This window comes from Syngnathus typhle, linkage group LG7 (genome assembly GCF_033458585.1).
Source record: "Syngnathus typhle isolate RoL2023-S1 ecotype Sweden linkage group LG7, RoL_Styp_1.0, whole genome shotgun sequence".
Classification (NCBI taxonomy): domain Eukaryota; kingdom Metazoa; phylum Chordata; class Actinopteri; order Syngnathiformes; family Syngnathidae; genus Syngnathus; species Syngnathus typhle.
In genome coordinates, this window is record NC_083744.1 from 2,341,184 (window position 1) to 2,368,154 (window position 26,971).

The following is a 26,971-nucleotide window of genomic DNA, read 5'->3' on the forward strand; positions in this document are numbered from 1 at the left end:
CTTGTATAGAGTGTCCATTGTCTTTAGTGCCATTATGTCTTTAAGGAGAAGATTGAGAGCATGGGCAGCACAGCCAATGGTTGTTATATGAGGGAAGGTCTCCTCCACGTGTTCCCAGGCAACCTTCATATTTGCCGCATTATCAGTCACAAGTGCAAAAACCTTCTCTGGTCCAAGATCATTGATGACCACTTTCAGCTGATCAGCAATGTAGATGCCTGTGTGTCTGTTGTCCTTTGTGTCTACACTCTTGAAGAATACAGGTTTAGGAGTGGTGACAATGTAGTTGATGATACCCTGTCCACGGATATTTGACCATCCATCTGAGATGACTGAAATACAGTCTGCTTTGTCAATAGTTTCCTTGACTTTTGTCTGCACCCTGCCAAACTCTTCATCCAGCAAATGAGTGGATAGCGCATGTCTGGTTGGGGGGGTGTATGCTGGCCGGAGAACATTCAAAAATCTCTTCCAGTACACATTGGCCGTTAGCATCAGGGGTGAGCCAGTTGCATAGACTGCACGAGCGATACACTCATCTGCACGTCTCTTGCTTTGTTCATCCATATGATCAAAGAATCCTCTGATGCCAGAGGGACCAGGAGCTGATGAGAGGGTATCTGACTCTGATGCGGCTGATGCAGATTTATGGGATGTGTCCAATGTATCCTGGTGGAGATACAACTCATAAAATCCAAAATATACAAGATGTTTTTAAAACTATTAGTTATTGTTATTTACTTAGGTGCAAATGATATCTAGCAACATCAAAGTTCCACTCCTGTCTGTTAAAGTGATATTTACTGTATAAATTGTGGTTTATTTGGTTTTGACCAGTTTTATTTTTTCCACCATAAGGCTAAATATAGCACTTACATATAAAAATATCTCTAAATATATTACCATATAATGTCATCAAAACTTACTTCACTTCATGCAGTCCACAGGCTCAAAAGTCTGGCTTCAATTTGTGTGCTCTGGACTCAAAAGTGTGGTCCAGAATTGTATAAATCATCTGTGCATGTGATGGAGGAATGAACAGCACATGTAGGGGGCGTGGTCTCAGTGGCCCTGCAGCTATGTGAGCATGTGATAGCAAAGATATTCAACTGTGCTGCATGATATCTGGTTGTTTTAGTCAGGATTATGCTAAAATATTATTTTACACAACTATATTTAAGTTCCCTAATAAGAACATACCTTCAGTTTAGTAAATTCCCGGTTTATTCCCGTTTATTCCCGTTTATTCCCGTTTATTCCCGTTAATTCCCGTTAATTCCCATGGAAAGTTTCCAAGTTTGAAAATTCCCGGAATTTTGCAACCCTAATTACCGCATATAAAACCATGCTCAACATAGTTAATACAAAATAATTGATACCGAATTAAGGCTTAAGAGATTTAATGAATAAGCAAGAAAAAGAATTACAAGTCGAAAAAACAAAAACCAAGACTCACCCACACAGAACAAAAGAGGAGACTAAAGGTCTAAAATCCTATTTGGTTGAACAACTTGAGTGATCGGCTCTCCTTTGTTCCAAAATCCAAATTCTGTTTAAAAAAGAGGAACGGTCTGGCCGTGAGGAGCGTAGCCAAAAAAGTAAAATTGGCGACTTCCCCTATCTGCCCGGGGCGGCTGTCTCCTCTGCCTTCCTCGAAGCTTAGAAATTTAACAAGTCCAATTCGAAGACTCTGGAAATTCATTTTAGTAGATTTTGGTTCAATCTCAAAAAGAATGAAAAAATCCATCTTCGTTCGTTTACTCCGGGCAGCGTCACGGCCATCGCCCTGACCAGGAAGAAGCGCGCCCGCTCTGTGTCCGGGCAACATATTTATAGGCTTCTGGCATTACCTCATCGTAATATGTGGTGCAACACTGGTTGTCTCGGCAACCTTGCTTCAAGCAGGAAACACCTGCAATCACCGGATGCAGATGTTTTCTGTTTTGCTCGTTCTTTCTTTTAGTATTAGCCCTTAATGTCTCCTCTCAACTTAATACATTCAGGTATGGATGGAACACCAATGTTAAATACAGGTTGGACAAAACATTGCAACATGAATCACATATATCTTGTCTAACAAAGATCAATCTCAACACATAATAGTACTTAACACAATAATGGGTTCCTCCAACTTAAACACATATATTGATATTGCTCAAGCTGTTGCATTTTAAGATTACTCATATTCCAAACTTGTGCGTTGCTACGTCGTGTCCTCCCAATTGCTAACAATTTAATTTATTAGATTTGTTAATTTCCATCAGGTCACTTCTATGTCAAGCTTTAACACCATCTCCTGGTGAAAGTTTGAACTACTACATGTTTTGGGATAGCTAATGTCCCTGGGCCAAATTCAATACCTAATTTTACACCATCTCGTACCACCATGCCATTTGACAATCTAGATTAGCCTTGAATAAAGACTAATCAGTCACATGAATTAACAGAAAAAATGGACAGCCGGACTCGGACTCGGACTCGTGGTCAAGAGGCCGGACTCGGACTCGGACTCCGAGTCCACAGCCCTGAATTCTCTAAGTAGAGCAGCTGTGGAAGGGACCGGTGTGCACGCAGACATCACGAGACAAGCTGACAAGAGGTGTTGCGCTGGCCGCGCTAATATAGCGCTCCCAATCAGCCCGCGACAAGTGACAGCAATCGCGGTGACAAGGGGGCGTGGCTGGACGACACCGGTGCGTGACATGCATAGATAATGTACAGAAGGAGGTTGACCTTCTGACCACGTGGTGCAGGGACAACAACCTCCTGCTGAACGTCGACAAGACCAAGGAGATTGTTGTGGACTTCCGGAAGGGTCACACCCAACACCTGCCGCTGACCATCGACGGTGCTGTGGTGGAGAGAGTGAGCAGCGCCAAGTTCCTGGGGGTGCACATCAGTGAGGATCTCTCCTGGTCCACCAACACCGCATCACTGGCAAAGAAAGCCCAGCGCCGCCTGTACTTCCTGCGGAAACTCAGGCGAGCGAGCGCTCCTCCGGCCGTCATGACTACGTTTTGCCGCGGCACCATTGAGAGCGTCCTCTCCAGCTGTATTGCTGTTTGGGGTGGCGGCTGCACTGACTACAACTTGAAGGCCCTGCAGCGCATAGTGAACACGGCTGGTAAGATTATTGGTGCTTCGCTCCCCTCCTTGAAGGACATTTACACCTCCCATCTCACCCGCAAGGCGACCACGATTGTGAGTGATGCGCTCACTCTTTGTCATCTCGGTCTACTGGCCCTCGCACTTTGGTCATAGGTGACTATTACACGAAATATTACACTTAAGAATCCAGCCACGGTAATATGTATTTCTGGGGGCAGAGCACCCGACATAGAAGCTAATCTTAGGGAGCTGACTCGCAATAGGCCTAGTCAACAGCGTAGTTCCAACAACACTAGCTACTCGGACATAGTGATACACGTCGGTGCCAATGATGTTACGATGAGACAATCAGAGATAACAAGGAAAAACATAGCGAGGACCAGAAAGATGAGTCGGCATCGAGTATTTGTCTCTGACCCTCTGCCTGGGAGAGGCACTGATGAGAGGTTTAGTAGATTAGTCTCCCTTAATCGATGGATGGCTGGGTTCTGTAAAAAGCAGGGACTGTATTTTATAGATAACTGGTCCTCCTTCTGGGGCCGCCCCGATCTGCTGAGGAAGGACGGCCTTCACCCTAACCGTGAAGGCGCCTTCACTCTTTCTAGGAATATAGATTACTGCCACTCATGACAGGTCACTTTAGAGCTGTGACATCAAATCAAACGCTGCGCGTACGCTTCTTTTCCGGGGGGGTGGGGGCTAATAGGACGTCAAGCGCAGCGCGTTCGCTTCTCTCCCGGGGAGGGGAGGGGTGCTAGTGTGACGTCAAATCAAACGCTGTGCGTACGCTTCTCTTCCGGGGGGGGGGGGGGGAGGGGGCTAATGGGACGTCAAGCGCAGCGCGTTCGCTTCTCTCCCGTGCTAGTGTGACGTCAAATCAAACGCTGCGCGTTCGCTTCCCTTCTGGGGGCGGGGGAGGGGTATCCTAATCGGACGTCAAGCGCTTTGTGTGGCGGGCTCCATCTAGTGTGGAAACTGAGAAGTGCTCAAGCTGTTGTGCGGGCCACATTCAATTATGTTTTCAGAATTTGATGCGGGCCAATAAAAACTGGACCGCGGGCCAACTGCGGCCCGCGGGCCGTAGTTTGGACACCCTTAATCTAAACGTTTGTGGTCTTTGCAAGACCTGGTTAAAACCTAATGAACTGCTGCCGCTTAACGAGGCCTCGCCTCCAAATTTTGTGAGCTCGCATGAGGCGCGTCCTCAAAAAAAGGGTGGGGTGTCGCCCTCATCTCAAATTCCGAGCTTAGATTTAGGCGTCGTTCGATTAACGTACTTAAAACATTTGAAGTTCTCACTGTCCGATCCACCGCTTTACCGTCATTTTATCTTGCTGTTTACCGTCCACCCGGGGCTTACTCTGGCTTCCTGGATGAATTTTCAGAATTCGTGGCTGATCTAGTGACAAATGCGGATAATATAATAATCATGGGCGATTTCAATATCCACATGAATTTATTGTCAGAGCCACTTACTTTGGCGTTTCAGACTTTAACTGATACGTTTGGTTTTACGCAAGCCGTAAAGGGAACGCATAAGAATGGAAATACCTTAGATCTGGTATTATCCCGAGGACTATCAACCTCAAATATAACATTACTGCCATACACTACTGTTTTGTCTGATCATTACTTAATTTAATTTGAAATTTTAGTTCTTTGTCAAAGACAAGAGAGCAATCAGAATTATAGCAGCCGTAATATTAACTCCATGACTGCAACTGCGCTATCTGAGTTACTGTCACCGGCAACTTCCATATTTCCCGCATATATCGGCTCGATTGATAATCTTACAAATGAATTCAATGCGACATTCTTAAATGCCATCGACTCTGTGGCGCCGCTACTTCTGAAAACTCACCGTAGATTGCCTACTCCATGGTTCAAAAATGAAACACATACGCTTAAGCAATTATGTAGAAAGCATGAGCGCAGATGGCGTTTAACCAAACTTGAGGTTTTCCATCAGGCATGGCAGGACAGCCTCCTGATATATAAAGATGCGCTTATTTTAGCAAAAACTCATTATTTTTCGCAAGTTATTAATCTCAATAGAAGCAATCCTAAACACCTATTTGATACAGTGGCAAAGCTAACACTACGCCAGCCGACCCCCGATAGCTCCTTCCACTCAGCTGACAAGTTCATGATTTTTTTTGCTCGAAAGATTGAATCCATTAGGGATGAGATCAAGAATACCATTCCAATCGCTCAGTCGAGACCGCCGATTACCGACGCTGATGATCATGCAATAACCCTCTCAAATTTTAAAAGCGTGTCCCTTGAAAGGCTTACACAATTGGTTAGTACGGCTAAACAAACAACATGTTTACTCGACCCGCTTCCAGCAGAACTACTTCAAGAATTATTTCAAATTTTAGGACCGTCTGTCTTAAATATAATCAATCTGTCTGTCTCCTCTGGGATAGTGCCAACAGCGTTTAAAACCGCTATCATTAAACCGTTACTTAAGTGACCAAATCTTGACCCGGACTGTCTCAGTAATTGTAGGCCAGTTTCAAACCTAAGAATAGCAAAACTTCTTGAAAAAGTAGTAGCGCAGCAGCTAATTGATTACATGGTTGCCAATAATCGATATGAATCTTTTCAGTCTGGTTTTAGAGCTAATCATTCCACTGAGACAGCACTTGCTAAAGTGACTAACGATCGCCTCATAGCTATGGATTCATAGCATCTGTATTGTTACTACTCGATCTTAGTGCCGCGTCTTAAAAGTTATGTTTGTATTTCAGGGTCAGCACTAGGATGTGATGTGAGAAGGGACCACAGATGGAAGGATCCCCCGTTCAGGATCACCAGACTGCAATGGATGCAGAGAGGGCACAAATAATACATAATATGAAAATCACTCAAAACGTGGACGTCCAAGTCAAAGCAAAGAGCTGCCGGAGGAGCTCTCAATTGTCCTGGCAGTGTCTTCGAGGAGGTTGAGCTGCAGTTCCCCCATTCTGAAATGGTCCACGAAAATCCAGATAGCCGCTGTCAGCTTGGGTGCCACCTAACCACCTCTCCAGCCGGAGAGGGGTGGGGGTACGGGGGTTGGGGAGAGGTAGCGAAAACAAACTCTGGCCGAATCAGCCACTACACGTTAATCAAAGGCCATATCATAGAAATGTGTCTTTAAACGTGTCTTAAATGTTTCTACTGAGGTAGCAGTTCTAATATCCATTGGTAGGGCAAAGCTCTGGAGCCCGAATAGAAAATGCTCTAGACCCTGCAGACATTTTCTTGGCCCTCTGTGTCGCTAAAAGACTAGCGTTTTACGAACAAAGGTTACGAGACGGAACATAAGGAACAACTAGGTCGACGAGATATGAAGGCGCTAAGCCATACAGTGATTTATAGGTTAATAGAAGAACCTTGAAGTTACATCTTAAATGGGCCGGGACACAATGTAAGTTGGCTAATATTGGGGTAATGCGATCAAATTTTCTTGGCCGTGAGAGCAGCCTCGGAGCAGCATTTTGTACTAACTGTAGATTTTTGATGCTGGACTTAGGAAGACCAGAGAATAATGCATTACAGCAGTCCAGGCGCAACGTGACGAACACATGTCCGATCTGTTCTCCCCCCCACCATTGACCCCTTCCAGTTTGCGTACCGAGCCAAACGGTCCTCTGAGGATGCCATCTGCTCTGCCCTCGACTCGGCCCTCACCTACCTGGAGAGAAGGGACTCGTATGTGAGATTGCTGTTTGTGGACTTCAGTTCTGCCTTCAACACCATTGTGCCACAACGCCTCATCAGCAAACTTGACACGCTGGGCCTCAGTACCTACCTCTGCAACTGGCTACTGGACTTCCTCTGTCAGAGGCCACAGGTGGTACGTGTTGGCGACAAAATCTCCGCCAGCATCACGCTGAGCACGCGGGCCCCCCAAGGCTGCGTGCTCAGTCCGCTGCTCTTCACCCTCCTGACGCATGACTGCACTGCAACCTACAGCGACAACCGCATAGTAAAGTTTGCTGACGACACGACTCTGGTGGGTCTCATCACCAAGGGAGTCGAGACTTAATACAGGCTGGAGGTTGACCTTCTGACCACGTGGTGCAGGGACAACAACCTCCTGCTGAACATCGACAAGACCAAGGAGATTGTTGTGGACTTCCGGAAGGGTCACACCCAACACCTGCCGCTGACCATCGATGGTGCTGTGGTGGAGAGAGTGAGCAGCGCCAAGTTCCTGGGGGTGCACATCAGTGAAGATCTCTCCTGGTCCACCAACACCGCATCACTGGCGAAGAAAGCCCAGCGTCGCCTGTACTTCCTGCGGAAACTCAGGCGAGCGAGCGAGCGCTCCTCCGGCCGTCATGACTACATTTTACCGCGGCACCATTGAGAGCGTCCTCTCCAGCTGTATTGCTGTTTGGGGTGGCGGCTGCACTGACTACAACTTGAAGGCCCTGCAGCGCATAGTGAACATGGCTGGTAAGATAATTGGTGCTTCGCTCCCTTCCTTGAAGGACATTTACACGTCCCATCTCACCCGCAAGGCAACCACGATTGTGAGTGATGTGAGTCACCCCGCTCACTCTTTGTTTGAGCTTCTGCCCTCTGGGAAGAGGTACAGGAGCCTGCGCTCCCGCACCACCAGACTCTCCAACAGCTGAACTCGTCCCCCCTTTCTGCGTAGCGTCCTGTACTTAGCGCTATGCTTACTGTCTGCTGTACGCACACTGGCTTAGTTTTGCTTCTCTTATTTATTGGGTTATTTGTTTATTATTTATTCGTCACTCATTTTATTTATTTATTATTTATTGTTTGTGCCTTCTTGTTTTTATTTTGTGTCGTGTAATTGTATGTTTATCGTGTACTGTGTCTCGTCACCGTGGGATGGAGGAAACGGAATTTCGGTTTCTTTATGTGTCTTGACATATGAAGGGATTGACAATAAAGCTGACTTTGACTTTGACTTTGACATGTATAATAGTTTCCGCATCACTGGTTGAGAGGATCGGACGAATCTTAGCAATATTACGAAGGTGAAAAATCTCAATTGTGGTTATATTCTTAATGTGCTTTTGAAAGGAGAGCGTTTGGTCAAATATTACCCCGAGATTAGTTATAGTATCGCTCTGAGTGATAGTACGGTTATCTATAGTTATAGTGGTTTCCTTAAATAAGTCTTGATAACGAGTTGGACCAATTATCAATATCTCAGTTTTATCTGGGTTAAGACGAAGGAAGTTGAGAGACATCCGTTGCTTGATCTCCGCAAGGCACGCCTCAAGATTACAACAATCCCGCGGATCTGTAATCAATAACGGCATATATAATTGGGTGTCATCCGCGTAGCATTGAAAATTAATATTATATTTACGTATTATGTCCCCAAGCGGAATCATATAAATATTAAATAGGATTGGTCCGAGTACCGATCCCTGTGGGACACCACACGTAACATTATAGAGCTCAGAGGACGTATTGCCATGGACAACTCGGTGCGTCCTGTCTGATAGATAGGAATGGAAACATCCTAGTGCTGACCCTGAAATACCAACATAACTTTTAAGACGCAGCACTAAGATCGAGTAGTAACAATACAGATGCTATGAATCCATAGCTATGAGGAGATCGTTAGTCACTTTAGCAAGTGCTGTCTCAGTGGAATGATAAGCTCTAAAACCAGACTGAAAGGAGTCATATCGATTATTGGCGACCATGTAATCAATAAGCTGCTGCGCTACTACTTTTTCAAGAATTTTTGCTATGAATGGGAGGTTTGAAACTGGCCTATAATTACTGAGACAGTCCGGGTCAAGATTTGGTCGGTTAAGTAATGATTAAATGATAGCGCTTTTAAAGGCTGTTGGCACTATCCCAGAGGAGACAGACAGATTGATTATATTTAAGACGGACGGTCCTAAAATTTGAAATAATTCTTTAAGTAGTTTGGCTGGAAGAGGGTTGAGTAAACATGTTGTTTGTTTAGCCGCACTAACCAATTGTGTAAGCCTTTCAAGGGACACGCTTTTAAAATTTGAGAGGGTTATTACATGATCATCAGCACTGGTAGATGGCGGTCTCGACTGAGCGATTGGAATGGTATTCTTGATCTCGTCCCTAATGGATTCAATCTTTTGAGCAAAAAATTTCATGAACTTGTCAGCTGAGTGGAAGGAACTATCGGGGCTGGCGTAATGTCAACTTTGCCACTGTATCAAATAGGTGTTTAGGATTGTTTTTATTGAGATTAATACTTTGCGAAAAATTATGAGTTTTTGCTAAGATAAGCGCATCTTTATATTTCAAGAGGCTGTCCTGCCATGCCTGATGGAAAACCTCAAGTTTGGTTACACGCCATCAGCGCTCATGCTTTCTACATGATTGCTTAAGCGTACGTGTTCCACCTGTGAACTACGGAGTAGGCAATCTGCAGCGAGTTTTCAGACGTAGCGGCGCCACAGAGTCGATGGCATTTAACAATGTCGCATTGAATTCATTTGTAAGATTATCAATAGAGCCGATATATGCGGGAAATATGGAAGTTGCCGGTGACAGTAACTCAGATAGCGCAGTTGCAGTCATGGAGTTAAAATTATGGCTCCTATAATTCTGATTGCTCTCTTGTCTTTGACAAGGAACTAAAATTTAAAATTTTATTAAGTAATGATCAGACAGAACAGTAGTGTATGGCAGTACTGCTATATTTGAGGTTGAAAGTCCTCGGGATAATACCAGATCTAAGGTATTTCCATTCTTATGCGTTGCTCCCTGTACGGCTTGCGTAAAACCAAACGTATCAGTTAAAGTCTGAAACGCCGAAGTAAGTGGCTCTGACGGTAAATTCATGTGGATGTTGTATAAACACAAATCCAAACAACTTCTGCACATTATGTATACAACTTACAGCTAGTTCAGACTTTAAAATTTTGAAATATGATCATATTTAATGTTTTTAATTTAGACGTCTAAATTAGGTCTATATGAGACCAAACGTCTAATAGACGTCTATGGCTGACAGCAAATAAAGATTGATTCTGATTCTTATTTCTCACATCAAACATAAGACAGTGCCAGTCACAACCCTCATATTGATTGAACATATTGCTCCAACAATCAGTACCCACTATTGATTGTTGGAGCAATCTTTGCCACCAGAATTGTTTGTAACAGCTGCATTGCCTACCAGTAGCAAAAGTGCAGAAAAACAACCGGATCTGTATTGCATCCCCGTAGCATACCATGATCTAGCATAGTTTTTTCGCAAACAACAAGCATCTTCCCTGCCCCTGCATAGACCTTATGATTTGGCCATATCAGGCAAATATACTATCAATATCGCACGTATCAATAACAACCATATTGCATATTGCAGGTTTTTCCAAGATCATCCAGTCCTAACCTGGACCTATCACAGCTACTTTAATAACAGTGAGAGATGGGATACTCCGCTGGCACACTGTCAATTCATACTTGCTTACACATACAGGTTTTATAAAGTTCTTAATGGCCAAATATACAGGACTGTCTCAGAAAATTAGAATATTGTGATAAAGTTCTTTATTTTCTGTAATGCAATTAAAAAAACAAAAATGTCATGCATTCTGGATTCATTACAAATCAATCTAATATTGCTGATTATGGCATACAGTTTAAGAAAACTTAAATATCCTATCTCAAAATATTTTAATATTTCCTCAGACCAAGTAAAAAAAAAAGCAACAGCAAAACAAAATCAAACATTTGAAGATGTCCATTGCATTACAGAAAATAAAGAACCTTATTACAATATTCTAATTTTCTGAGACAGTCCTGTATGCCTGTAGGACAGTACATTATTTCGATGTGTGAGGAAGGCTGAAGAGAACCTGCACAAGCAATGGAAAACAACATTCACAAAAGAAAAAAAGAAAGTGCTGTATCAAGATCCAAACACAAAACCTTTTTGCTATGACACCAGCAATAACCAGTCTCACGTAAAGGAGATGTAGTGAGGGAATTTCACACACTTCGCAATTTTTGCCTTGTTCAATAGCACACTTCAAACATACGTCAGTCTCCACAATCACTTCCAATTTTGTTTGCTCTTAAAATAATTGTAATTTTGTTTTGAAAGCAAAATCCGTACAAATTGAGTACTGTCAATTCTATGATGACTCTTTAAAAATGAGGGTGTTATTAACTTAATATCTTATATTTTGTCTAACATTACCTGGTTTGTCACCAACATGATCCTCTGATGACATTGTGATTCCAGACGCCTGTCCGTGCAAAAGTCTCCTGACAGATACGCGGAAAATAAGAAAAGAGGATGGAGCACTTATCCATTCAACATTTTCTCCTGTTGTGGCGCCAACAGGAAGAGAGTGCAGTGGGTGGAAGAGAATTATCTAGGATGGTGGTGAGTGGAGGGAGAGGCGGGGGAAGGAGCATTGTCCACTGGGAGGTTTTCTACATTCAGGAGACAGGGAGCAAGATGTTATACTTTAATATTTGTCTCAGTTGAACAAAAGTTGCTACAGTGTGCAAGATTGTAGCTAGTGTTTTTGTTGCTGCTGCTGCTGCTGCTGCTGCTGCTATGCTAATGTAATGTATCAATTCATATTAGACTTTCTCAGGCCTGTTTTGAGTTTTTCTGTTCACTAAATTTAACATATGAGTATACACAGGTTTGAAAATGTTTGCTTTATTTTTCTGAAGCTGTTCTGTGTTACCACCCGGACTCACATTTGCTAGGGATAATTGTAGGCACTAACAAACAGAAATTAATTTGATTTTGAATTGACTTTCACAAGATGGACTGGAGTGGAGTGAGGTGATAATATATATGGAATATGCTCCACTTGTCCATTGTCACCATTCATCACAATTTCATTACATGACTTGCTGAAAACTCAAAAAACCCAAATCACTCTAAAAGAAAGGCTTACAAAGGCACTGACAGAAATAAAAGATGCCCTCGGTGATAAAAGTTCCGGTACTCTAGTTTATGTACAAAACCAAGATACAATGAAGGCGTAGGAGCACTGGTGAGCATGTCACTTCACATTTCAGAGGTGCGAATTTCATTCAGGCTCCGTTCCTGCCTGAAGTTTGCATGTTCTCGCCGTGCCTGCGTGGGTTTCTTCAGATACTCCAGTTTCTGCCCACATTCCAATGATATGCATGGTAGGTTAATTGGGCAATCAAAATAAATTGTCCTTAGGTGTGATTGAGAGTATGAATGTTTTTTCTGTCTACGAGTGCCCTGCGATTTGCTGGCAACCAGTTCAGTGTGTACCCCAACTGCCTGAACTGACACAATTGTGAGGATAAACAGTTAAGACAATGGATGGATGGAAATACCACTAGTCAAGTCAAGTCAAGTTTATTTGTATAGCCCTAAATCACAAGCAGTCTCAAAGGGCTTCACATAGACAACTAAAGGTGCTCCTCTAAACCAAGAAGATCTAATACAGTCCCTGCTCACCACGAAGGGTCCCCTCCCTTGCTCATGTATACAGCAACGCAAGCAGATGGGCTCCATCCAAACGGCACAGTACTCTAAAAACTTTGCAACGTAACATGGAGCGTCAGGGAGCCCTCAACTAACGGGGATCAAGAAATACGGCAATGGAAACAAGACTTTATTGAAGCAAATTTAACAATCAGGTCACGCAAAATGAACATTTAAAATCAAAGAGGATGAAGAAAAGAACCGGCAGATGGATGTGTGTTTAATGTTCCATAAAGGTTCTGATGTTTTCTGCACATTACTAGCTAGTAAAATTAAACAGCTAAGAGACAAACAGTTGTTTTGTCTCATCTGTTTGTTTACACAGACAGATGTTATGTTAAATTATTACCCATGCTGCAAGATGACACTTTATCCTCTCAGCAGAATAATGCATTTGCTGTAAAGTGCTACAATTGACATCAAACGGCTCAGTGTGTCCAAATTATGTGTGAATTTTTAAAAATAATTTCTCTACAGCCTGTTACTGAGTGGTCCACAGACTGATATTAGGGGCTGAAAACCTGATGAAAAAAAAAAAACATTTTTCACAATCTAAAGTTGGCAAGCATGGCAGGAAACCGGTTGAAGAATAGCTCCCCGCCCCTCCGCACTTGAGGCCAAAGAAATTCTGGACCGATACACCCCTCTGGAATGAATTTGAACACCCCTGCCCTAAAGGCAAGTGTCTGTTTTTTTCAGAATATCTTCCTCACTTATTTCCATCCTAAAGGAAAATGCAGTCTCATATTGTAGCCCTGTCCATGCCCTCACTGAAGCTTCCACCTATACAGTACCTTATCATTTCCATAAAATTTTGAAAGGTTTGTTAACCCAGCTGTCCAGTATGGAACTACAAATACTTTATATTGAATGACCACAAATTAGCATTCTATGCATGTTATATTTAGATTCTTTCCACATACAAAACAAGTTCCATAACCCCTTTTCAATAATGAGCACCTGCCCCTGCAAAGGTCACTGCACACTCCTGAAACAGTTTCCTCCAGATGTGCGAATGAAAATAAGTGTGATTAGCCAACTGGAATGCCGTGCACCTTGCATTCCAATTGAGAAGTTTCTTTCTTCTGCATGTCACATACACTGTTTGTTCAAAGGTGCAATGAATGGATGAATGAATAGATGTGGTACCTCATCGCAACTGCTTACATATTAGAAAATTAGAGGCACACACGCTTAACAACTAAGCAGCACTCCGTACATGTTGAATATGTAAATATTATGATCGTAAAAAACAACTGCAACAAATTAAACAAAAACATTCCACTGTCTGTGAGAGTGAGCCTGAAAAAGGAAAAACAAGCCCAAAGAAAACTGTACTGTATATGATTTTGTCAGCACGTTAAGGACCACTCATCACAGCCTCCACCCAAAGGAGCTATGGGATGAAGAGGAAATCTAAATCTAGACCACTTCCTGGATGACATTCATGACCTGTGTTTGCCTTCCTGACATTCTCAGTCCTTGCATTTGACTATGCCCCCAGTGGGCCCCCCACCATGCTTGTTCATGAGGAACAAAGTCAAATGAACTACACCAATGCCGACTGTAAATGCTCAGTTTTAGAGTTGTTTAACAATGACATACATTTTGTAGAAAAAAAGGTCAGTGGACTGTTCCAGTGCCTACTTTGTCACAATTTCATAGTAGTGTCTTTCTTCAGGGAGGTTAGTTCCGTGTACAGTGCAATAATTTTGGGCTTGCACTGACTAGCATAATAGCTGCATAGTATTTCCAGAACTTTTTTTGTCATCATTTGTCGCTTCCCACATTACCAGTGACCAAATTAGGTTTGCATAGCATTTTGCATTCATTTCTGGGTCTGGTGTGGCAGTCGTGACCTTAAGTGGCTGAGGAACTTTACCTTCCAAAGTTTGTAGTTGTTTCTATTCCAGTCAAACTTTAACCACTGCCATCTCCCTCCTCCTGTGCCGTGCCTAGGCCCATAAACTGTTGTATTTTCAACTTCAATGTCAATATCTTATATTCCTGAGTCACAACGCTAGTACTGCGCATCTTCACATACTCCCGTAAAAGTACTTTAACTAATAAAGTGTCCGCACATAAATGAGAAACTTCACGTCTGTGATGCAACGATTGCAGTCAACATAACTGTGGCATTCAATGCAAAAAAAAAAATAAAAAAATCATAATGACATCTGAACATGTACTTTACCAAATAGTACAATAACAGCACATAATTCAACACAGGGCGTTGCTGAATATAATGTCAAGCGTCATCCATTTTTTACTGTCTTCAATGTTGTGTTAACATTGTTAACATGTTATTGTTATTTCTATTTTATGCTTTCATTTATTTCAATCTAAAGAATGTAAAATAATGGCACTTGTCCATTGTTCCTTGTCTCAAAACTCACAAAAGGAAAATGATCACTGTTGATAGCCAAGTGAATAAGACTGCAGCCAGATTGGGAATATTAATGATACTAGCATCCACTTGGGGACTGAATGTGTAGCTACGCACACACACACACACACACACACACACGCACACACACACACACACACACACACACCTTCAGATATGCATTTGTGAGTCATCTACGTAGGACTGTAGTACAACTCACGAGTAACAGACAGACAGAGAGACAGACAGACTGACAGACTGATAGACTCTCCATGACTCTCACTGAATCTGCTCATCCGCCCACTGATGGTGCTGTGCATTGGGTGTTCGGGGTTGTCTTTGAAGGACAGCAGCCGAGCCAACACCCGCTGATCTGCCACAGACACCAGATCAGGTAGCTCCGTGCCCACAACAGAAGCTGCCTTCCTTACTAGTTTGTCCAGGCGGGAGGCATCCCTCTTCTTGCCCCCCCCTCCCCAGTTCGCCACAGCAAAGAATAGGGCTCTTGCCACAACAGAGCGATAAAACATCCGCAGCATCACCCTGCAGACATCGAAGGATGCCAACCGCCTGAAGAAGTACAGTCGTTTTTTGCATATAGTGGTCACATGAGCAGACCCGTCGAGTTTGGCGTCCAACAACACTGCAAGATATTTACAGGTCTGCACAATATCCACAGTCCCCGTTGACAGGCTCAGGACAAGGCCTGGGCCTTCTGAAATCCACCACCATTTCCTTGGTATTGAGGTGCAGGTGGTTGGAGCCACACCAATTAGCAAAGCGCCGGACCAGGCCTCTGTACTCCTCCTCCCATCCATCTCTAATACCGCCAACAGTAGCAGTATCGTCCGCAAACTTCTGCACATGGCAGAACTCAGAGTTGTACTGGAGGTCAGAAGTGTACAGGGTGAACGGGAAGGGAGAGAGCACCGTTCCCTGCGGTCCTCCCACGCTGCACCTCACCATGCCTGGCTCACAGCCTCCCAACCTCACATACTGAGGCCTGGCCGTCAGGTAGTCCATGATCCATGCCCTCAGGTGTGACCTCACGCCCATCACCAACATCTTGTCATTCAAGAGCGCAGCCCCCTTTCCCTTGTCCAGGTGACAGAAAGAGAACGATGCAGCATATGGGCAACAGCATCCTCCACCACCACCACCTTCTCTCGATACGTAAATTGTAAAGGATCGAGAGCAAGGCGAACCTGAGGTCTAAGGTGGTGAAGCAGCAACTGCTCCAGAGTCTTCATCACGTGAGATGTTATCGCAACTGGCCGAAAGTAATTTAGCTCGGTAGGCCACGGTTTCTTGGGGACAGGGACGATGCACGATGTCTTCCACAGCTGAGGCATCACACCTTTCTCCAGCCTCATGTTAAAGACACGCTGGACAGGGTCACCCAGCCCCAGAGCACAGGGGACGCAGACGAGGAGAGACACCGTCTGGACCAGGGGTCACCAACTCCGGTCCTCAAGAGCGCCAATCCAGCCTGTTTTAGGTGCAGCCCTACAACAACACACCTGATTCAAATGATCAGCTCATCAACAAGCTCTATTAAGGCTGGTAGCGATCCTGATTATTTGAATCAGGTGTGTTGCTGTAGGGCTGCACCTAAAACAGGCTGGATTGGCGCCCTTGTGGACCGGAGTTGGTGACCCCTGGTCTGGACCAACAGCCTTACCGGAGTCTCCTCAGCTGGCCACTTACTTGAGCTGCCGTCACCCTGGGCGGAAGGGCAGACCGGAGAGCAAAAAGGGGCGGCGGGAGCGGGGGCAAAGACAAGTGAGTGCTGTTGAACCTGTTAAAAAAAGTAATTCAGCTGTTTTTACCCTCTCCACATTGCCACTAGCGATGACACTTTGCTTCGGACCACACCCAGTCATCAGCCTCATCCCGTCCCACCCCTCCTTTATGCTGTTCTGCTGCAGCTTCTGTTACAACTTCTTCCTGTACTCATTGCGGACTCAGAAAAACAGCTTGAAAAGATCCTCAATTTAGTATCAGAATAAAGCGATAAACAGGGACGAAAACAGAATGCAAAGAAAACAAAATGTGCGGTTATATATGACAAAAAAGCAAGTACGTACCTACTGTTAGAGTGGTGATCACTCTAACGTATCTTTGCAAGAACTACACGGGAGACAGTATGCCCTTTTTAAGTACTTGCAAGTGGAGAGTCATTCGTTGCTGTGCGTACAGCCATGATCGAATGAGGTCTAACTTTGGATTCTTGCAAGAGAGTATTTATTGAGAGAAAGCAGGGTGGGGGTGACATTGGACATGTTTGGTGGTCACCTCAGCAACTGGTTAATCAGGGTCCCAGCTCATTGTTTTACAAGGTCGTGGAAACAGAAACTAGTGGAGCATTTTAGATCAGTGGTCCACAACCTTTTTTGCGCCACGGACATGTCATAAATATTTTCGCGGACCGGCATTTATATAAATGAATAATACATTTATATAAATAAATAAATAATACATTTATAATAAATATATAAATACGATGAAATAAAATGATACGACTGACATAAAAACAAGTACAAATGACAAAAATAAGACTCACGTCGTTGAATAAGTGGGAGCACTGAGTTTGTTTCTCAGAAACGAGCCGGTCCCATCTAGACGTAATCGGAGACAATGACAACCGAAGTGATTAAGGTTTGTCTTTTATTGCAGGATGCTTGGTCTCCATGTGTTGAAGCAGTTTTGAATGCTTCACTGCCTGGTTAGTTAGCCTGTCGCCACATATTAGCTTTGCGGGCTCGACTGGCGAAACATGTCACGTGACCGGGACGAGTGTCTTGACCTGAATTAATTGATCGTCCATCTGTTTTTTTTTTTTGTCTGTGCGGCTTGGCGGCCCGGTACCAAGTGACCCACGGACCGGTACCGGTCCGCGGCCCGGTGGTTGGGGACCACTGTTTTAGATGAAGAATGTTTCCACACCATTTGGAAAGTTTCAGCAACTGAATGGTTAAACTTTTCAGAGTCAAGGAAAGGTAAAAGGTTTAAACAAAGTTAATAATTCTAGTCTACATTCCAACATAATCATACGATCAAGATAATCTGCTAACCCTAACACCCACATGCAACATCAGCTCCAAAGGAGTGAAAAATCTAACAAGTGTGCCAATTTAAATATCTCGGTTTTCTAGTAACATCTGGTGCAAAATGTGACACGGAAATTGAGAAACGCAGAGCAATATCCAAAAACACATTTGGTAAGATGAGCCCTATACTAAAGAACAGAAACAAAATGAGAACATTAAAAGCCTACGTATGGTCAATCCTCCTATATGGTTGTGAAAGCTGGAATGCTTTACCTTTGGATTGTCCATATTATATGTGTACTATGTGTCCTCTCTGCATCCATTGCAGCCTGGTCATCCTGGAAGAGGGATCCTCCAATCTGTGGTCTCTTCTCAAGGTTTCTCATTTCCCCTAGTAGGAGTTTTGAGTTTTTCCTTGCCCTCCTGGGAGTTTAAGATCAGGGGATGTTTGAGAAAAATTGTCAATTTTTGCACGTTGTCCTGAATGTTGTACAGAGGCCGAGATGTACCGGAGTCAAATTCCTTGTTTGGCATGCTCAAACTTGGCAAATAAAGATTGATTTGATTTGATATCTCCAACAACACTAAGAAAAGACTGGCAGTGACGTAAATCTGGGTCATAAAAAAATGGAGAATATCCTGGACAGAAAAAAGACCAATAAAAGCGTGCTACAACTTGGAGGGCCGCAACACTCACTGATGAAAACAACAGGAAAGACAACTGACATTTTACAGTCATGCAGGTAGAAAGGTTGGACTGGAAAAACGTGTACTTTGTGGGAAAATCGAAGGGAGAAGAAGCAGAGAAAGAGAAAGAACAATACATCGATTGCCTCAATTCAATCACAATAAAACAAATTTCTAACATTGACCTCATCTGCCGGACAGAAAATACAGTCAAACCTCGGTTTTCGAACGTCCCGGTTCTCGAACAAATCGGAATTCGAACAAAAAATTAACGATTTTTTGCTTCAGTTGTCAAACAAATTTCGTAGGTCAAACCTCGCGAAATGAGCCGGGAGGACCCGAGAAAACCCAACCGCGCGGCCCGGATGCCGACTGACTCCGTTGTTATTGTATTTTTGTTACTTTGAGGATTGTATTAACCCCAAATCATGCGTCCAAAGAAAGCAAGTGGGAGCAGTAAAGCCATCCTAAAACACGAAGACGCTCTTAACGCAATGTGACAGTGAGCGCCCGGCGCGCTGCGGTTGCGTGATCGAACCAAATTAAGCTCCCTGCGCACTGAGGTCCACTTAAATTTTGGAAAGTACATCAGGACTTTAAAAATATTTTCAAAATTTCAGCTACTCTGTCACAATAATACGACCAACGCGGTGCAGTTGCGCCGTCAGCGGCACGCTACAGTTGTGCGTTTGGCGGTCCGCTGCAGTTGCGCGATCAGACAAAAATGCGCAAATGAAACAATGCTTAAAAAAGGCATTTTTTAAATCTTAGAACGGATTACATTTTTTCCCATTGTTTATAATGGGAAAAATAGATTCGGAGTTCGAACGATTCACTTCTCGAACCGCCTTCTGTAATGGATTGTGGTCGAAAACCGAGGTTTGACTGTAGAGTGGAGTGGATGACCATGACCGTCGATGCCTGCACCAGGTGTGACACCTGAAGAAGAATTTTTGTCCAGGACAGATATTTAAAAAAACAAAAAAAAACAAAAAAAAAAACGTTAAACCACAATTCCAAAGCAAGTCATGGTGTTCATTAATTAATTTCCATTGGTGTTTTATTTATTATTATTTCTAATTCCCTCTTGTATTTATTTATTTATTTATTTACCGTTTTTTTCCGTGTATAGTGCGCCCCCATGTATAGTACGCACCCCTAAAAATGGCATGCTGATGCTGGAAAAAAGCAAAAAAAAAAAAAAAAAAAGAAAAAGCATTTCTTCTTTCTTCTCTGCTGTTCACTTCAAACACGCTCCATGCGACCGCAATGCTCTCGTATCAGCCAAGGCTTGCTCGATCACCTGCTCGTTTGCTGTCCCGTGCGCGCACGGAGCGCGGTGGTGCGTTTATGGGCAGTCGGAGAAATCGACGCCAACAAAAAAAATTACATCCAGCCTAGTTAAGACCATACCAAAGACTATAAAAATGGGACCCATTGCCTCCCTACGTGTGTGACGATCATTGGGACTTAAAAAAAAAAAAAAAAAAAAAAAATTTAAAAAAAAAAAAAAAAAAATTTTTTTGTACCCATGTATAATGCGCACCCCAGATTTTAGGACAATAAATTAGTTAAATTTTGCGCACTATACACGGAAAAAAACGGTATTTATTTATTTATTTATTTATTTATTTATTTATTTATTTATTTATTTATTTATTTATTTATTTATTTATTTATTTATTTATTTATTTATTTATTTATTTATTTATTTATTTATTTATTTATTTATTTATTTATTTAATTATTTATTTTTAAAAAACTTAAACCACAATTCCAAAGCAAGTCATGGTGTTCATTAATTGATTTCCATTGGTGTTTTGTTTATTATTACCGTAATTTTCGGACTATAAGTCGCTCCGGAGTATACGTCGCATTTTGGGGGGCAATTTATTCGACAAAATCCAACACCAAGAACAGACATGAACGAGCAACAACGGGCTAAACGATACGGTATGCTAACGTGACAAACACAAACGAGGAGCTGAGAACGGGCCTGACGTAACATTCAGTTATTTAAAAAAAACTATTACATAAATATCACATTTATAAAACCATCTGTGTCACTCCAATTCATTAAATCCATTGATAAACTATATTTTAAATAACTATCACATAAACAACAATATTATCAAACCATTTTGGTCACTCCAAATCATTAAATCCATCGATCAAATTTCTCATCCTTTATGTCATCCTTTTGAATGCATCTTTGAATGCACCCCGCTTCAATGGCAGAACGCGGATGAATTTAAAGACATCAAATGAGAATAATCCTTTATAAAAATTTAAATTGACTGACGCAAACGTGAGTTCTTCATGTTTTTATTGAAAACAACATAGTGCTGACGCCGTACGACACCGGTTTTTCGCTTTCCAAATAAGGCGTGCGCGCTACCGCGGCAGGGGGAACAAGATCTCACGGGGGAACTAAATCAAGCACAACACCGGGAGCAGCGAGAGAACAATGTTTTGCCTCTAGATTTGGGGGGGGAAACGGAGCGTAAGCGGCGTCATCAGACTCGCGGTCGCCATCGGAGTGCTTCTAGCGCCAGCAGCTTCGCGGCCGCAATCGGACTCCACTGCCGTGACGCCGGACCCGCGGCCGCCATCGGAGTGCCTCCCGGCGTCATCAGACTCGCGGTCGCCATCGGGCTCCACCCAAGCGTCGCAGGGCCCTTTGACATCGCCCGACTTCAAGCCAGCTGCGACGGACCCACGATCGTCCCTGGCCCCACTCCCACTGCTGCGGCGCGTGGTGGCTCTTACTGCTGCCACAGCTCCGCCTTACGAATGCCACTGATCGCGGTCCGGAATTTCGAGTGCCGCTGATTGCGGCAAGGACTCTTTTTTTTTTTAGCCGCCCGAGTGCGGGTTTGTGTGTGTAGCCGCCCGAGTGCGGGTTTGTGTGAGTAGCCGCCCGAGTGCGGGTTTGTGTGAGTAGCCGCCCGAGTGCAGTTCGGTGCCCCTAGTGGCCGCCCGAGAGCGGTTCTGTGCACCAAGTCGCCGCCCGAGCGCGGTTCTGTCCCCCAAGTCGCCGCCTGAGAGCGGTTCTGTGCACCAGGTCGCCGCCCGAGCGCGGTTCTGTCCCCCAAGTCGCCACCCGAGAACGGTTCTGTGCCCCAGGTCGCCGCCCGAGCGCGGTTCTGTCCCTGAGTAGCCGCCGCTTGCGGTTCTGTGCCCCATGTTGCCGCCGTTTGCGGTTCTGTTTCCCCGGGTAGCCGCCGATTGCGGTTCTGTCACCGCCCGAGTGCGCTTCTGTTCCCCAAGTTGCAGCCCGAGTGCGGTTCTGTTCCCAAAGTTGCCGCCGAGTGCAGTTCTGTCCCCCAAATTGCTGCCGATTGCGCGTCAGGCCCCCAGTGTGTGCCGCGATTGTGGCCCTGGGCCCCTGACCGCCGCTGCGTGCAGTTCTGTCCCCCAGGTTGCTGCCTATTGTGCATCAGGCCCCCAGTGTGTGCCGCGAGTGTGGCCATGGGCCCCTGACCGCCGCTGCGTGCAGTTCTGTTCCCCAAGTTGCCGCCTGAGTGCGGTTCGGTTCCCCTCGTCGCCGCCCGAGTGCGGTTCGGTTCCCCAAGTCGCCGCCCGAGTGCGGTGCGGTTCGGTTCCCCAAGTCGCCGCCCAAGTGCGGTGCGGTTCGGTTCCCCAAGTCGCCGCCCGAGTGCGGTGCGGTTCCCCTCGTCGCCGCCCGAGTGCGATGCGGTTCGGTTCCCCATGTCACCGCCCGAGTGCGGTTCGGTCCCCCAAGTCGCCGCCCGAGTGCGGTGCGGTTCGGTTCCCCAAGTCGCCGCCCGAGTGCGGTGCTGTTCGGTTCCCCAAGTCGCCGCCCGAGTGCGGTTCGGTTTCCCTCGTCGCCGCCCGAGTGCGGTTCGGTTCCCCAAGTCGCCGCCCGAGTGCGGTTCTGTGCCCCAAGTCGCCGCCCGAGTGCGGTTCTGTGCCCCAAGTCGCCGCCGAGTGCGGTTCTGTGCCCCAAGTTGCCGTCGTGCGCGGTTCAGGCTATTTCAGAGACCAGTAGGACTGGTGCGCTGCCCCCCAGCCCCCCCGCGTGCTGCCGTGGGGGGTTGGGTTTTTGGGACGTCGGGTGCCGTCCCTTGTGGGGGGGGGGTTCTGTCATGTCTCGTCCCCAGTTTTGTTATGTGTGTAAGTTGTAATCGTCTCCGTCTGTCTGTGTGCTCGCCCCGCCCTTCCTGTGTCCCCATGATTAGTGTGATCATACTCACCCGCCTCTTGTTACCTGTCTTGTATTTAAGTTCTGTTTGTGTGTCACTCCCTGTCGGCGCATTGTTGACGATGCATGTGTCACTGTCATGAGGTTTCTTTGGTTCCTGTCTTTTGGTTTCACGTCTTTGTCGGTCAAACCTGTTGGTTTTGTTGTTAGGTCACGTCAGTTTGCCGAGTCTGTCTTTTTGAGTTTGCTACAATAAACCCTGGTCCAAGCTGCACTTGGTCGCCCTGGTCCATTTCCTCCACTCCGAACCGTGACATATGTGTAGTAAGCAGTTGCAAAAATTAGCATGGGGCCTTAAACATTAAATGTGGACGTTTTTAAAGGCATTCATTGTTTCATTAGTTCTTCAAAATTAATGGATGGAATAAAAATTCCTAACTTTTCTTCATTGTCCTGATAAAAACATACACTGGGCTAGTTAGTAAAAAGATGAACCATCTTTACTTTACTGTCCCTACAACAGCGGTTGTTATGAGCTACCTCTAACAGCGGGTTGCGTCAATTGACGCTCCATCAATGCGACACGTTACTGTCGCAAATCAGTGTTGTTGGGCATATCACGCACGTCTTGTTCGTGCGCACGCCCCGAGAACGTAATTGTGTGAGGATATCGTAGCGGAGTGACGAGTGTAATTGTAGAGATGAAGAGAACAAAATCAAAGTCGCATCAGCCTTCAAAAGAAAGTTAGCAGGCTAGAGCGTCAGGCGAGCCGTGTTCATCACAACTACAACAACAAAGCACCGGCCCACACTGCCAAACAGGCTCTCGAACATCTTCAGACCCTGCTTGATCCATCCATCCATCCATCCATCCATCCATCCATCTTCTTCCGCTTATCCGGGGTCGGGTCGCGGGGCCAGCAGCTTTAGGAGGTAGCAGCTGGAGCAAGGCTGGTCCACTGTTCCACGGCCAGGACGAAAGCCACACTGTTCCTCCTGAATCCGAGGTTTGACCTCCTGATGGACCCTCCAGCACCCCTGAATAGACCTTACCAGGGAGGCTGAGGAGTGTAATTCCCCTGTCATTGGAACACACCCTCCGGTCCTCCTTCTTAAAGAGGGGAACCACCACCCCAGTCTGCCAACCCAGAGGCACTGTCCCCGATGTCCACGCAATGTTGTAGAGGCGTGTCAGCCATGACAGCCCCACAACATCTAGAGCCCTTAAGAACTCCGGGTGGATCTCATCCACCCCCGGGGCCTTGCCCTACCTCAGTGATTTCGACCCCAGAGATTGGAGAGTCCGCCTCAGAGTCCCCAGGCCTTGCTTCCACAATCGAAGGCGTGTAGGTGGAATTGAGGAGGTCTTCGAAGTATTCTCCCCACCGACACACGACGTCCCGAGTCGAGGTCAGCAGCACACCATCCCCACTGTAAACAGTGTTGACGTTGCACTGCTTCCTCCTCCTGAGACGCCGGATGGTGGACCGGAATTTCCTCAAAGCCGTCCGGAAGTCATTCTCCATGGCCTCGCCAAACTCCTCCCACGCCAGGGTTTTTGCCTCAGCAACCGCCGAAGCCACGTTCCGCTTGGCCATCTGGTACCTGTTAGCTGCCTCCGGAGTCACGCAGGCCAAAACGGCCCGATAGGACTCCTTCTTCAGCTTGACGGCATCCCTTACCATCGGTGTCCACCAGCGGGTTCGGGGATTGCCGCCACGACAGGCACCAATGACCTTACGGCCACAGCTCCGGTCGGCCGCCTCAACATTGGAGGCGCGGAACAAGGTCCACTCAGACTCAATGTCCCCCGCCTCCCCCGGGACGTGGGAAAAGCTCTGCCGGAGGTGGGAGTTGAAGCTCTTCCTGACAGGGGATTCTGCCAGACGTTCCCAGCAGACCCTCACAGAGTGTTTGGGTCTGCCAGGTCGGCCCGGCATCCTCCCCCACCATCGGAGCCATCCCACCACCAGGTGGTGATCAGTTGACAGCTCCGCCCCTCTCTTCGCCCGAGTGTCCAAAACATGCGGCCGCAAATCCGATGACACGACTACAAAGTCGATCATCGAACTGCGGCCTAGGGTGTCCTGGTGCCAAGTGCACACATGGACACCCTTATGTTTGAACATGGTGTTCATTATAGAAAATCCGTGTCGAGCACAGAAGTCCAATAATAGAACATCCCTCGGGTTCAGATCGGGAGGGCTGTTCCTCCCAATCACGCCCTTCCAGGTCTCACTGTCGTTGCCCACGTGAGCATTGAAGTCACCCATTAGAACGATGGAGTCCCCAGAAGGAGCACTCTCCAGCACTTCCTCCAGGGACTCCAAGAAGGCTGGGTACTCTAAGCTGCCGTTTGGTGCGTAGACACAAACAACAGTCAGGACCCGTCCCCCCCACCCGAAGGCGGAGAGAGGCTACCCTCTCGTTCACCGGAGTGAACCCCAATGTGCAGGCGTCCAGCCGGGGGGCAATAACTATGCCCACACCTGCTCGACGCCTCTCACTGTAGGCAACTCCAGAGTGGAAGAGAGTCCAGCCCCTCTCGAGAGGGCTTGTACCGGAACCCAAACTGTGCGTGGAGGCAAGTCTGACTATATCTAGTCTGAACTTTTCTGCCTCGCACACCAGCTCGGGCTCCTTTCCAGCCAGAGAGGTGACATTCCATGTCCCAAGAGCCAGCTTCTGCGGCCGGGGATCAGACCGCCTTTGGCCGCCGCCCGGCTTACACTGCCCCCGACCCCTTTGGCCCCTCCCACAGGTGGTGAGCCCATGGGAAGGGGTACCCACGTTTACTTCTCGGGCTGTGCCCGGCCGGGCCCCATGGGCGAAGGCCCGGCCACCAGACGCTCGCGTTCGAGCCCCGCCTCCAGGCCTGGCTCCAGAGGGGGACCCCGGTGACCCGCGTCCAGGCGAGAGAAAACGAGATCCATTTATGTTGTTCATCATAAGGGGCTAGTGTGAGCCGTGCTTTGTCTAGCCCCTCACCTAGGACCCGTTTGCCATGGGTGACCCTACCAGGGACATGAAGCCCCAGACAACATGGCTCCTATGATCATAGGGGTACGCAAACCCCTCCACCACAATAAGGTGACGACTCACGGAGGGGCTGCTTGATACAGACAGCGGCAATTACGTCTCTGGTGACAAGTCTGATGACGTCTCAACAATTAGTGATACCGAAGTATATGCAGTAACATCTTTGAGCTCCGATGACGTCACATGAGACATCGAAAAAGAGGACGCGGTAGAAGTGGAGGCGACACCCTCATATAGAGGGGGATGCTATAGAAGTGGAGGAGGCATCCTCTCACATAGAAGAAGGGGACGCTATAAAAGGGGTTGCTGCTCCAGTTACTGCTCCACACAATGAAAGTAGGCTGGGATATAAGGATAGCTGCAAAGATGGCACAGAGTGGGAGATCTTAGGAGTAACAGCACCCCCTTGGACGAATGCAGGTACAGAATGTATTTACAGCAAAATCTGGCCCTACAGATTACACCAGAATTGTCAGAAAACCTGTAGATGCATTCAGACTACTTGTTGATGAAGGCATGACTCGACTCGTCGCATGTCTGATCCGTTGTGGGCTATATCAGTTGATGACCTTGATGCATTTATTGGGTTGCTGTACTTGAGAGGGTGTATGAATGCCAGTACCGTTTTTTTCCATGTATAATGCGCAAAATTTAACTAATTTAATGTCCTAAAATCTGGGGTGCGCATTATACATGGGTACAAAAAAAAAAGTTTTTTTTTTTTTTTTTTTAAATCCGGATATGATACGGAGGCCGCCATTACAGATGCGCTTTCTTCTCTGCTGTTCACTTCAAACACGCTCCATACGAACACAATGCTCTCGTATCAGACGCTTGCTCGATCACCTGCTCGTTTGCTGTCACAATGTACCCTACACAAATCCGAAACATTTCTTTGCTATTGAGTTTGCTAGCGCATGCGCAGTGATACTGACCGGCAGAATAACATCCGGTTGTTCCCAAAGATGATCTTTTTTCTGAAATAATTTTACGTTTACGGACTTAAGTAGGAGTCAAAATTTGGGTGCGTATTATACATTGGTACAGGCTTTTTTCCAGCATCAACATGCCATTTT

At 45.9% G+C, this 26,971-nt stretch overlaps 1 protein-coding gene across 5 annotated transcripts in view; it reads right to left on the bottom strand.

Moving 5' to 3' along the window:
* Positions 1-11,427, bottom strand: part of exoc3l1 (exocyst complex component 3-like 1) — a 108,175-nt gene extending 96,748 nt beyond the window's left edge. For all 5 annotated transcript variants that reach the window (XM_061283840.1, XM_061283839.1, XM_061283838.1 and 2 more), the window contains exon 1: positions 11,285-11,427. In XM_061283840.1, coding sequence (XP_061139824.1) covers positions 11,285-11,318 — 34 coding nt within the window. In that variant the 5' untranslated portion in view covers positions 11,319-11,427. The remainder of the gene's footprint in view (positions 1-11,284) is intronic.
* Positions 11,428-26,971: the final 15,544 nt, after the last annotated feature.